This window comes from Eurytemora carolleeae, unplaced genomic scaffold (assembly GCF_000591075.1).
Source record: "Eurytemora carolleeae unplaced genomic scaffold, Eaff_2.0 scaffold753, whole genome shotgun sequence".
Taxonomy (NCBI): domain Eukaryota; kingdom Metazoa; phylum Arthropoda; class Copepoda; order Calanoida; family Temoridae; genus Eurytemora; species Eurytemora carolleeae.
Window position 1 is genome coordinate 1 of NW_019396654.1, and position 15020 is coordinate 15020.

The 15020-nt window shown below is 32.6% G+C and overlaps 1 protein-coding gene across 1 annotated transcript; it reads left to right on the plus strand.

Moving 5' to 3' along the window:
- Window positions 1-758: 758 nt before the first annotated feature.
- Window positions 759-10203, plus strand: LOC111706948 (spermine synthase; the record flags this gene model as incomplete). Its single annotated transcript, XM_023479904.1, is given in 12 exon segments — window positions 759-860; window positions 2176-2235; window positions 2307-2335; window positions 3173-3261; window positions 3671-3726; window positions 4384-4508; window positions 5267-5368; window positions 5845-5905; window positions 6796-6859; window positions 7814-7944; window positions 8598-8681; window positions 8998-10203. Coding segments are annotated over 12 exon segments (1077 nt in total), but the record flags the coding sequence as incomplete, so codon positions are not given.
- Window positions 10204-15020: the final 4817 nt, after the last annotated feature.

The window sequence follows — 15020 nt, forward strand, 5'->3', positions numbered from 1 at the left end:
TCATCATTATCATCATTTTCATCATTATCATCATTATCAATATTATCATCATTAGCATCATTATCATCATTATCATCATCTGTTTATATCTAGGGATGTTGCAACTGTTGCTACATGTGTAGCTGAAGTGCTCCAACAAGACTGCCTGGAACAAGGCAGTATATCTTCTGCTTTCAGTTATTCTTCCATTTACAGGTTATAATGACTTTTATTAACGTGATTACATGTGACCCCTTAGTTCAAGATTGTATCCTTGACTGAGGAAGTAATCGTCGTTTTCTTTAACATGTTGTATTGTCACTTTTAAATAGAAACCACAGTCATGAAAATCTTTGTCATTTTTTCTCCAACAAAGATTTTCCTGGCCCCAGATTGCAAATTGAGCATACAACGTTTTGCATGGTTTGATATGTCCCTTGTTCATCTAATATTAATACAAATAATATAGAATTATAAATAAAAAACGAGATTTTTAACAGTGAATCTTACTTTAAATTTTGTTATTTAGAAAAATTGTTAGATATATTGTTTGATAACAAAAAATCACAGATTTAAGCTTTAATTTTACATCGATTTGAAGGCACAATAATCGTATGATAATCTCAAAACATTTTTAACACTGACAGTCAAATATGAAATGTATGAATGCTTTAAAACCTGTCTTGTTTCAGTGGACCTAAGGATAGTATGTTTACAATTAAACATTATTTTCGTGAAGGGCTCATCACTCTTTCTATAGAATATTAATAATATTCTAGATAAATAGCGATGATGCTCTATTTCTGAATTATGATAGTATTGAAAACCTTGAGAAACTAATCACTAAGAACTTGGATGCTGATTCAGGCTCCAGTATACCGGTAAATATCTATCTATCTATCTAATCTATTTATCTTTCTAATAATAACAATTTTTTAAGTAATTTTGTTTTTATAAAGACACTATTTATAGGGATGATAGATTTTTAACTTTTTCCGTCGTCCAAATACATTTTTAATCGGCGATTTAATATAGTCTTTAGAAAAATGCGTATACGACAAACTTGAACCCCATTATTTGAAAATTGACAACGAAAATTGACCAAAATCATTAAAAAAAAGAATTTTTGTCGAACTTGTAATCAATGTATAAATCTCCGTTGGGCGGTTGGCTTAATTTTATCAGTTATAATGCCTGTTATACATGATAAGTAGAATTCATATTTTTTATCCATTTTTGTTTCCTTTCGTGTCTGCTCGCTTAGGCAGTTTAGAAAATACATTCATTCGTGATTTTTGTACACAAGATTGCTTGCAGTTGTATGAGTATCCAATTTTTATATTTCTTATCTGTTTATCACAGCTCAAAAACGCCAAAAGCTATATGGTTCATTTATGGAATTTAGTCTATGACGAAATATTTTCAAAAATGATTTCGCAGCTGAAACAGTTTAATATGAATTTCTCTTGGTAGAATTAATTTTGGCAGCTTTCTATTCTATTTTATTCAATATTCCATACTATACTTTATTTTGACAGCTTTCTATTCTATTATATTCAATATTCCATATTATACTTTATTTTGACAGCTTTCTATTCTATTATATTCCATATTCCATATTATACTTTATTTTGACAGCTTTCTATTCTACATATCATATTCAATATTCCATATTCTTCTTTATTTTTGGCAGCTTTCTATTCTATTATATTCCATATTCCATATTATACTTTATTCCTAACATCCCTTTAACCCTTTAAAGGGTCTGTACGCCTAGTTTCAATAAGAGAGTGGATTGCCCGATGCATAACGGTATCCTAAACATTTTTGTCTGATCAAGTACAGAGAATTCATCAAATGTCGTATTCTTCAATTTCTGATAATGCAATGTACGTTGCAGATATTTAGTTTTTAATTAAATGATTATATGCAGGTCTTTTTCCGCATATTCATGGCTATCTATTTATTTTCGCAAATATGGACTTGTGGCCACAGCATCCGGCCCCTTAGCCTGTCCTAGCCGCAGCGCTCGGCCAAGAAATTGTCTTAACCTAACCTAACCCTCAATTAAAACAAAAATAAACAGCTGGCGTAGGTCCAATATTGCAGGTCGGAAAGTTAGTAGGTCAGAAGCTCAGTAGGGGGGATGTTGCGTATAGACGATGTAACATTACCAATAAAGCTAATTATGTTTAGCCTGTGAAACGATGCTTGCTACGCTGCCCTTATCTGAGAACCAGCGATGATAGAATTATGGTAAGCAATATAAATATTGCCGATTTTTTAGAATTTTTTTTTAAGGTAAATAATTCTTTTCCGTGTTTCAGGAATACAGATATGATAAACTGTTATTCAGGTATTATTGCGTTTAAAGGAACACTTGACATAATTTGAAGTGACACTATATTTGAAGATGGGTTTGCCCGATTTGAACCTTAGCTTCGTCTGGGCAAAAACAAAAAAGATTGAAAAAAGATAATTTCTGATGATGAATTCTCTGTAAAATTGAATTGCAGATTTCTGCAGCAGAAACAAGAAAAGAACTTGTCAGAATTTATTTTTGTGGATTAAGTAAAGGAAACCGTTGTCTATCGGATTTGCTGATGTAGATAAGGGGTCTCTTATAATTACGTCTACAAAAATCCGGTAAAAAGACAATTATCAAAATTCGTTCACTACAATGTACCAATTGAAAGAGTGAATCAGTTTGTGATTTACGCAGAATTTGATTAATTAATGTTAAATTCTGAATTTAAAACGAGTATTTATTTTTAATACTCATTAAAAAAGCCCTTTTTATTTTTCATTTTAAAATATACATTTCTTATTCCATTCCTAGTTCTTATTATTCTTAGTTGTGAGTTTATCGTTAAAAAATACTACAATCGGTTAATATAATATATAACATTAAATTGTGACTTTTTTAAAATTGCAGATAAAGCTTTAATTTGTATTTTTGTTTGTGATGCTTTAATATTCCATGGCCAGCATATATATATATATATATATAAACATAATCTTTTATTGAAATGATTTAATACAAAATATTTGAAGAAAATATCCAGAACTAAAAAATCATTGTAAAGAGTTGTCGCGGTGCGTCCCAATGAAATTGTATTAAATCACCATTCCATTAACGGACACTGTATTGATATATATGCTGACCACTTGAATTCGTTACTTACTTACCTAGAGAACAATCCCCCTACCAACTTGTGGAAATATTCTCTACATCTGACTACGGGAGTATGCTGGTACTTGATGGATATGTCAACCTTGCAGGTAAACTTATACCTGTCTACCTGTCAACCTGTCTACTTGTCTACCTGTCTACCTATCTACCTGTCTACCTGTGTAATTGTCTACCTGTTTACTTGTCTACCTGTCTACCTGTCTACCTGTCTACCTGTCTACCTGTCTACCTGTCTACCTGTCTACCTGTCTACCTGTCTACCTGTCTACCTGTCTACCTATCTACCTGTGTAATTGTCTACCTGTTTACTTGTCTACCTGTCTACCTGTTTACCTGTCTACTTGTCTAGCTATCTATCGGTCTACCTGTCCACCTGTCCACCTGTCTACCTGTCTACCTGTCTACCTGTCTACCTATCTATCTGTTTACCTGTCTTCCTATATATCTGTCTACTATCTTTTTATCTTTTTTTCTATCTTCTGATCATTCTCTGTTTAGACAGTGATACTGTGTACACTCATAATCTGATGTGCAAGGGATCCGTGGATTACAAGGTATCATACAGGGGGTGCCATAGCACTTCATAATTGGAAGACGACAATTTCGCAATTTTGTGGGAATTCGTTGTTGCTATAAAGCATATAGTTTCCCCAGTTGTTTGATAATCAAATTATTTAGCTAAATAGGTCTGTTTACATTGCAGGTTGTGTGTAGCATATGCTCATCGGACTATGATAAATCATGTCTTGAGTCCAACATTTGTTTTCCTTTACAATAGTTTTATTATATATTGTATGGACATAGCATTCAACACAGCTATGCTAGCTATAACCCTTTGCTATTCTAAATAGAAGAAAATATAATTTAGTCACAACATTGTAAATATATACACAGGGTGTCTTAAAAAACTCTAAAAATAACAATTGTATAGGCTCCTAAAGTTTCCAACTTATAGAGCGAAGTAAAAAGTAAAAGATAATCTCCGTTTGCACATTTTTATATTCAATGTTAGGTTACAGTTTATTAAAGTCGGAAATTGTACGTAGATTTTAAAAGTGGTCTCAATCTTCAAAATCTGATTTCAAACGAGTCTGTAGAACCTTATTCCCCCGTTTCTTTTTTGAGACACCCTGTATATACATGTTATTTATTTTATGACAATTTATTATCATTGTTATATTTAATTGATTAATTTATGTTTGTTTGCCCAGGACAAAGATGTTCTGATACTGGGTGGTGGAGATGGTGCTCTGCTATGGGAACTACTGCAGGAGGAGAACAAACCCAAGTTTGTCACAATGGTTGATATAGATGAGGCGGTTATGCGTTCTTGCAGGTTATATCTTAATCACACCAATTTACACCTTAGTCCTTAACATTTTACAAACCATACCTAAAACCGTACTCGGAAACCGCTTAAAAATCTGATACACAATTAGGAAGTTACTTTCTATATTAATCTTCGATGATAAATAGTCAAATCTTAAGCTAGAATTAAAAGGATATCCCATTTCTCCTTCAAGGTTCAAGGGTATTGTTTGAATCAGACATGCCATTCTATAAAAATATTGGGAATGGAGAGCTACTTGTTATTAAGTCTCCAAATTCTGTGAAGTACAGTAGTTGTGGTATATATCAGTACAGTAGTTGTGGTATATATCAGTACAGTAGTTGTGGTATATATCTAGTTGTGGTATATATCAGTACAGTAGTTGTGGTATATAGTACAGTAGTTGTGGTATATATCAGTACAGTAGTTGTGGTATATATCAGTACAGTAGTTTTGGTATATATCAGTACAGTAGTTGTGATATATATCAGTACAGTAGTTGTGGACTGTGGTATATATCAGTACAGTTTTGTGGTATATATCAGTAAAGTAGTTGTGGTATATATTAGTACAATGATGACGACTTTCGATTATAATTTCTGATTTCTACCAAAGTGCAGGAAAATTCATTTTTTAATTGTTTTATAACAACATCTATTGTTAACCCACAATAAATTATAATGTTTTGTTTTTTCCATTTTTATTTTGTAATAAGTCAACATATATTGGTTCAGCTGTTTCTAAATATTTTTTAATTATTGCAGGGAGTTTATGCCGAAGGTGCACGGTGGTATTCTGGAGAACATGGAAGGGGACAATTACAAGATCATTGTGGACGATGCCTTCAAGTGGTTGAAAACTTACAAGTAGATTTTTTTAACATTTATTTCTTTTTAAATTTAAAATTTTAAAAAACTATTCGGTACAGTACAGCCACAGGCTATACAGTAAATTCTATCTTAATAATTCTTGTCATCTATTTTTCCGACAATTTAGAAAAAAAATGTTTTTACGAAACCTTGTAGAGCTGCCGATATTATTTACAGGTCAAAATTGCTCAGTTTAATGCTGCCTATTTGAAATCTACAATTTGACCATCATCATACTTTAAGTTTTATGTGGTTTAATGCTTCTCTTACACTCCTGATTGGCTTCATCAGCCAAATGTTTTTTGTCTTTTATTTAGAAAGAGATTAAAGGAGTTTTCCTAATAATGCAAATTATATATAAATGTACACGAGTGTCAAGGAGGGGTGGGGTGTTGGAGGCTATTTCCATTTATATGATTATAATTAAAATATTGCAGTTTTTATTAATATTTCAATATCTGATAATGTTTTAGGGATGAGGGCAGAAAATTTGACATCATTTTTGGAGACTTAACAGATATTCCAGTTCATGAGGTATTTATAGGGTTGTGGTTTGCTTTTCAAAAACTTTTAATAAAACCTCCAACATTTCAAAACTATAATCTGTTAAAGCTTTTTTTTAAACTTTGCAATATTTTTTATCTAAGAGAAAAAGGAAAATGAACCAAAAACTATTGAATTCTAGTGAAATTTTACTTTAATCATTTTACAGAAGCAAAATAGCATGCCATTTGGAATTCTAAGGCATGTTTATTAGATACATTTTTCACAACATTAAAAAATGTGTCCCCTCAAATGGGGGTTATAACGTTAAAAATGTCACTTCTAAAAAGGAAAATACAATTTTGAAAAACTTATTAAATTGGGTATTATTAGAACCAAGTTGAATTTCTGAATTCAAATCAATTTACAGAATCAAAAAATATTCAACTTTGACCGAGTTAGGTCTAAAAATAATACTTTTTTAAAAACTTAATAAAATTTGTTCAGAGAAAAATAATTTTTGATCATAACTTGCCTAATTTTCAATATTTTAAATTCTGGTAATTGTTATGAACTCCGGTTTTCAAGCCGGTTCAAGAGAAGGGAACCCCTCCCCCCAAACCCTAACCCAAATAGGGTTACCAGTTCGTATTTGGTAAGTTTTTCCATATATTTTCTCTCGAAGTCAAAATATTTTGAATAGGGTACGAAAAGCAAACATTTTATATAACACAAATTTTAAATTCGGTAAAACTTCGTAGATTTTTGTGCAACCTCAAAAATTCCAGTAACCCAAACTTATTGTGGCTAAAGACTTAGTAATCCTTGAGTCGTGTGACATAAAATACATCGAATCTAAGATTAATCAGCCATTCCTTTTATACTGAATAAAGGTTTACTTTTTTATAAGCAATTTACAACTCTTAAATTTTTTATTTCAGGGTGGAGAAACTTGGGCTTTCGTGAAATCTATTTTGTCTCAATCTTTATCTATTCTTACAGTAGGTCAGTAATGCAGTAAGTACAAATAAAAATATACATGAAAGTTTTTATGAAAGTATAAAAATGAATAAATAAAAGAATAAATGAAAAAATGATAAGAAAAGTATAAAGTGTAAAAAAGGATAAAAAGAAAGGAGAAATGAAGGGATGAAAGGAAACGTTAAATTAAAGTTAAAAGTTTAAGAAAAAGATAAAGGAATAAATTAAAGGATGAAAGGAAACGTAAAAATTTAATTAATGGTTTAAATGAAAGTATAAATGAAAGAAGGAATATAAGGATAAAAGACAAGGTAAAAGAATAAGTAAAAGAATAAATGAAAGTATAAGTAAAAGAATAACTGAAAGTATAAGTAAAAGAATAAATGAAAGTATAAGTAAAAGAATAAATTCAAGTTTAAAGGACAGGTGACAGTAAAAAAAAAGAATGAATGGGTGTGTACTGTATATGTGAAATGATGATAGGGTTCAGGAAAGAGTAAAGGAAAAGAAACAATGTGTAATAGGAAGGATGAAAGTGCAAATGAATGGTTGACAGTATAAGTGAAAGGTTGAAACTACAAATAAATGGATGAAAGTAAATATGAAAAGATGAAAGTAAAGATGAAAGAATAAAAGTACAGATGAAAGGATGAACATTAAGAATGGATAACAGTAAAGAAAGAAGAATAAAAGAATAACAGTAAGGAAAGAAGAATAAAAGGATAACAGTAAGGAAAGAAGAATAAAAGAATAACAGTAAGGAAAGAAGAATAGAAAAAAGAATAAAAGGATAACAGTAAGGAAAGAAGAATAAAAGGATAACAGTAAGGAAAGAAGAATAAAAGGATAACAGTAAGGAAAGAAGAATAAAAGGATAACAGTAAGGAAAAAAGAATAAAAGGATAACAGTAAGGAAAGAAGAATAAAAGGATAACAGTAAGGAAAGAAGAATAAAAGGATAAATGAATGAATATTAAGGAGGAAGGTATCAGACCCACTGTAACGGGATCAACGCTGGTTCTGCCCTGATATTGTTTGAGAACCTGGTAAAAGGACTGGACACTCCTTGCACGATAAATCAAACATCTGCATACGTTCCTTCATTCATGGTAAACTAGGGGATTAAATGGATCAGTTAACATTTTCTTAAGTCATTTTTTAATTAAAATTATTATTTACAGTAATAATATAGTTATTTATTTTTTATACATATCCATAAAGTAGTAATCTGTTGTTTTTTGCTTGTATGTCCAATCATAACTCAGGGAACTGGTGTGCTTCAAATTTTTACTTAGGAACTTGGTAGAACTACTGAAATGTTAGTGCAGGGTTATTCAAAAAGGATGAGACTTGAGAGACGACTGTACGGAAATTATACTGTTTCCTTATATTCAGTATTCCCTGGAACTCTGTGTTTCTTTCTTTGTTTAATCATTAAAAAAACCAAACAAACAAACAAGGACTTAATTCAACCTTGGAATCCGTATAATATATGAATTTCAGGTCGTGTTTATATTCTCATCCTTTGAAGGTAACCCTGTAGCTTGGCTTAAAAGGTCCAAGTCGAATTGCTTAATTCTTATAAAGAAAACTTAGCTAATATAGTATAAACGCAAAACGAAAGTCGTCTTTATGAAACGTTGCCAAGAACTACTAATAATTATGTTCACGAAATAATGCCACGTGGAAGAAAAGTCGACACTGAATTCTCATGTTTATATGGACAGCCTGTATTATAAATCTGATGATTATTTTGTATCAGGAGACTTGGGTTTTCTACCAGCTGACCAAGACGGGTGAAGGAAAGGACAGTGAGGAGAAGAGAGAAGAAAAACTGGTGGAAAAGGTTAATTACTTGTCCTCCCAAGCATATATTACAATTTACAACTAGCCCGGCGCTTCCCGTGGGAAAAAAGATCAGATTTTTGAAAAGAAATTTATTTCTATTTTTTAAAGATTATGTTAACCACAGGGTACCCATGAGTTCCCTCAAAAAAATTTCAGCCAATTTGGTCCAGCCGTGGTATCCATGGGTTCCCTCAAAAACTTTCAGCCAATTTTAACCAGCCGTTTGGTCAGTGCAGCTTTTGCATATATTGCTAACATATAATTATATGTATATTAGTGAAAAGCCTTATTTTATAGATTTGAGTATTTTTTAGAAAGAAGAAAAGAAGGAAGATAAGAAGGAGGAGGAGAAAGATGGGAAAAAAGAGGAGAAGAAAGAGGAGAAGAAGGAAGAGAAAAAAGAAGAGAAGAAAAGTCCTGAGAAGAAGGGTGCAAAGGGGCTGAAAGAGAGTGTGGAAGGAGAAAAGAAAGTGAAAAAGGGAAAGTGACAAATTCTCCAGAGGCTAGAAGAGTCTCTTACTTGCAGGAAAATACCAATTCATTTTCAGACTTCTATGCAGCTCTGTCAAATGTCCAATGCCCATGCACCTATGTTTTCTAATGTCTATGTACCTCTGTCCAGTGTCCATGCACCTCTGTCCAATGTCCATGCTCCTCTGTCAAATGTCCAATGCCCATGCACCTATGTTTTCTAATGTCTATGTACCTCTGTCCAATGTCCATGCACCTCTGTCCAATGTCCATGAACCTCTGTCCAATGTCCATGCTCCTCTGTCAAATGTCCAATGGCCATGCACCTATGTTTTCTAATGTCTATGTACCTCTGTCCAATGTGCATGCACCTCTGTCCAATGTCCATGCTCCTCTGTCAAATGTCCAATGTCCATGCACCTATGTTTTCTAATGTCTATGTACCTCTACCCAATGTCCATGCACCTCTGTCCAATGTCCATGCACCTCTGTCAAATGTCCAATGTCCATGCACCTATGTTTTCTAATGTCTATGTACCTCTGTCCAATGTCCATGCACCTCTGTCCAATGTCCATGCACCTCTGTTCAATTTCCATGCACCTCTATTCAATGTCCATCCACTTCTGTCCAATGTTCATTGTCCATGCACCTATGTCCAATGTTCAATGTCCATGCATCTCTGTTTTTCCATATAAATCTATCTTTATATTTCTCTATAAACTGATGTAAATTTACCTGTCTCTTTCTTGATTTTTCGTCTGTCCCTGTCGCTTGAATTGTCTTTTTTTCTAATCCATAGGTGGCTTGGTCCTTGTACCTGCTTTTGTGATTTTGTCCTTATCACTGTATTTGTCCCTGTCACTGTGTCTTTTTCCCTGTCTCTCTCCCTATCCGGCTGTATCTGTCCCTATACGCGTGTTGTATCCCCAATCCATATATGTCTCTGTTCCTATACGTTGTTCCTATCCGTCTGTATCTGTACCTATACTTTGTCCCTATTCGTCTGTATCTGTCCTTATACTTTGTCCCTATCCGTCTGTATCTGTACCTATAAGAGGGGGTAATAAAACTATAAAGATAAATGAAAAGACCTCCCAATAAAATTATTTCAGCCGTGAACATGAAACACATGCAAAAAACCATTTTTTACCATTTATTACTTTTTCATACCCTTACACGTTGTTAATGCTTCCAATTAGAATATGTAAAATAATTCCTTAATAATGTTTTAAACGAGCTGTACTCTGTACACTGTTTATTTTCAGCTTCTGTAAAGCAATATTTGGTGAAATTTTTCAAATAGTTTATTCTAAATGTTTAACGCTATGCAATTAAACCTAATATGATATAACCGATGAACTTTGTCTTTTTTGTTTTGTTTTACAAATTTTCAATTTTTATTCGTTGCTGATTTTGTATGTTTCTTAATAATGTTTAACACGTTTATTAAAAATGTAAAATAAATAAAACAGTTTTATTTCGTATGATTTTCTTTTTTCTTTTAGTGAAGTACAGGAATCAGCGTTATTATCAATATAATTGAGCTATTTAGCTGTTCCCGCATATTTATTTATTTTTACAATTAATGAGATTTGTTTATATAAATATATAAATATATAAATATATAAATATATAAATATATAAATATGTAAATATATAAATATATAAATATATAAATCAAACGGAGCACGATCATTTGCTATTAACTCATTTGGTATTAACTCATTTGGTATTAACTCATTTGCTATCAACTCATTTGCTATTAACTCATTTGCTATTAACTCATTTGGTATTAACTCATTTGCTATCAACTCATTTGCTATTAACTCATTTTGTATTAACTCATTTGGTATTAACTCATTTGCTATCAACTCATTTGCTATTAACTCATTCATTTGCTATCAACTCATTTGCTATTAACTCATTTGCTATTAACTCCTTTGCTATTAACTCACTTGGAATCAAAATCAGTTGCCATCAGCCTCCATTGCTATCCACACATTTGCTATCAATTCACTTGCCATCTGTTTCACTAGCTCTCAATTTACTATCAGGTCTCACTTGCTCTCCAGACTCACTTGCAATCAGGTCAATTTATTATCAGGTCTCACCTGCTATCAAACGTTTTCTCTCCATTCTCGACTGCTATCAATGTTCATCTATTATCCAAAACTAGTTACTATCTAAATACATCGCTGTCAAAATTATTCGTTTTCTAAATAAATTGAATCAAACCCAGTTCTTTCTTGCTATCATAAACTTGCTGCTTTCTAAACAAGTTGCTATCAAAACCAGTTCTTTCTTGCTATCATAAACTTGTTGCTTTCTAAATAAGTTGCTATCAAAACCAGTTTCTTTCTTGCTATCATAAACTTGTTGCTTTCTAAATATGTTGCTATCAAAACCAGTTCTTTCTTGCTACCATAAATTTGTTGCTTTCTAAATAAGTTGCTATCAAAACCAGTTCTTTCTTGCTATCTATCATTAACTTGTTGCTATCTAAATATGTTGCCATCAAAACCTGTTCGTTGGATTTCTCTTGCAGAAAAGCACCGCTTTGCATCCGTTTCTATATTTCTGGCACTTGTAAGTGGCCTGTGTATTGTTTGCCTTGTCTTTGCAGACATGCAATACAGAGGCAGTTATTGATATCTTTTTAAAGGTTGGTATCTTTAGTTGAGGCAAAAAAACGAGCCGGCTCCATGTCCACGCAAAGTTTGCCAAAGAATGAAGAATGTCAAATTTTGAGAAATTTTTCCCTTTTTTGACAGATTTGACAGGAAAAATTGGTAAAGATAAGGATTGAGAGCAAGCCGAAAATTTGATTTTGGGCAGCGGCCAAACCCCGTTACTCGCGAATGCCTCAACGGATTATAAGACACAGAGAGAGCCAGTTCTAGCCGCGGTACTCGGCCCTCTGCCATGTCCTAGCCGCGGCGCTCGGCCCCCTAGCCTGTCCAAGCCGCCGCGCGAGGCACAGAAAGTGTTTTAACCTAACCTTACCCTAAAATATATACTAATCCCTCTCTTCTTATACTTCATTGCGGCATTCGCGAGTAACGGAGTTAGGCCGCTCCCAAATAAATGTTTGGATAGCACTGTTGGCAAATATTAACTGATTTTATTTGCAAGTGAGTTGATAGCAAGTGAGTTGATAGCAAGTGAGTTAATAGCAAGTGAGTTGATAGCAAGTGAGTTAATAGAAAGTGAGTTGATAGCAAGTGAGTTGATAGTAAGTGAGTTGATAGCAAGTGAGTTGATAGACTCTCTCCCAACTCCTTACTCCCCATCTCCTTCTCCCCACAACCAAGAGTCAGAAAAAGAATTTGGAGTACTTAAATAAATGGTTCAATTTTATGAAAAATGGGAATCCAGCTTTGTCTGGAGACTGAACTTTCTCTCTCTGTTTACCTACTGAACTTAGTTCTTTTGAATCAGACTTAGAACAATATCCCCAATCATGCAGTTGAACCCTAAATGAGCCATACATCGACAGAATTTATAAAATGTCGTCTTGACAATTTTCAATGGGTTTTATACTATTTTACGTAAATCTCAGTATTTGCGAAATGAATAAATAGCCATGAATATACAGGAACAGTTTTAATTTAAAGAGCTCCATATAATCATTTAATTAAAAGACTAAATATCTGCAACATTCCATTATCAGAAAGTGAAGAATACGACATTTGATGAATTCTTTTTATGTATGGCTTATTTAGGGTTTAACTGTATATTGTGGCAAATCGGTCAAGGGGTAAAAGAGTTATGATCGGACTTACATACTAAACAGACAGACGAACATAGATCAATACTTTATTTTATAAACAAAATAATAATCACAGAGATGTTAATTTTTTAAATTTTGATTATTTAAAAGAATTGTATAGTTTTTATTTATTTTTTCGTTTCTTACATTTGAGATATAACAGAAACCCTAGCTAATTACGGGTTTTATCATCTTTTATTTCATTTAAACTAGTTTTTACAAATGGTTTACACAATATACAGTGGTTTCCAGCTTAAACTGGAATACATTTATAAATTTACTAATAGAGTTGTCTAATAACATTTTACTCCGTATACTATTGTAGTGTCCCAATGTAGGTGGAGCGATTTAATGGTCTCCCGCTCTCAAGCTTAAATTGTTGAGAATTTTGCCAATTACTTATAAAACCAGAGCTAGCAACAAGTGCTTTACATTGCTAAAATGTACATGCAAAGGGCTACAGAAAAGTATAAGTGAGTTAGAGCGGTAAACTCTAAGATAAGGGCATTGCGACACTTCAAATTCAACCCTGTTTTAAAAATTGATGATACTGTTTATAAGCAGGCTGAATGTGGGGGATAGGGATTGCTTACATTTTACTTCTTTGGGACAGCTCCGGAGCTAGTTTCTCAATCATAGACAATCACAATTTTGAAAGACAAGGCCTTGAATTACAAACTAGGAAAGGATTGCAGGGCTTGATCAAAAACTAAATGTAAAAAAGTATTCTAATTTAAAAATGTATTGATTTGTTAACAACCCTTGTCAACCTCCTTATAATATGTAAATACTATATTTCAGAAGGAACAATTCAGTGCATCTTGACCGAGGGGAGGAAGGCCAACCACATCAATCTCTAGTCCGAACCACCTCGAAATCCTCGTCCTTTCAATAATATTTTTTGTAAGTGATCGATTCTTTGAAAATAAATACATTTTTTAAAAATTTGCGACGTTAGGGCATAGATGAAATATCAAATTTTCCCAATTAAATTTAAGATTTGTGTAAAACTGAAAATGCTCCATAAACAATGTTCTACAAAAAAGCGTCTGTATCTAGAGCCCTTTCTTTCGCGGAAAATGCCGCAAAACATTCTCAAACTCGATGTAAACAACTTTTTGTAATATTCCAGCTGAATTTGGGTTAGAGATATGACTTACAATTTTTATATGATTAAATACTGTTTGAATTCATAGGGTTGTGACCAATTAATTTTAGAAAATGATTTGAATAATATAAATTGAACATTATTTTTTCTATAATTTTAAGCATACGGCAGGCAGTAGGGATCTCTTAGTGGGGACAACAAATCTACCTTATTTGTAAATAAATCAGAAATCAATGATTATTTTGTATGGGTTGAAATGTAAAGATTAAAGACCATGTTCACGCGAATTCTTTAGTATAAATTTTTATTTGTGAAAGTTATCCATTTTGGAGGCAGAAGAGATTCAATTTTTAACCTAAATAATGTTTGACATCATTCTCGTGGATTTGAAGATTCCAACATCTCAAAATCCTTGGAAAACTTTATTCTAGTCATGTTTTATGCCCCCTAACGTCGCCATATTTTTAAAAAATGTATTTATTTTCAAGGATCGGACACTTAAGAAAAATAATATTGAAAGGACGAGGATTTTGAGGTGGTTCGGACGAGAAAATGAGGAGAATGTGGTTCGGACTAGAGATTGATGTGGTTGGCCTTCCTCCCCTCCTTGACCTCTTATACCTTTTTCTTAGAGTTTTTAAATAATCGCTTTTGGTCGCTACTAATCTTATTTCTGTCTGTTGCGTCTATCAGGAGACAATTAAGTTAAAAACGACTCATGTTGATGAACGTAGCGTCCATACAAATTTAGAAAGTTGCAAGATACAACTCGGATCGTAAAATAATCAATTTAATTTCAAACAAATCATTCTGATATTACCTAAAGTCATCGATTATTTTTCGACGCATTTGTACATAGTTAATATTTTATAATATTTTTTTGTTTGTTTTATATACATACATTGCACTTAAAACGACTTTTTCAGCTAGGTGTCTCTACCACATGTAATCATTCAAAGCATCGAGAGTAGAGACATCTGGCGGCCAA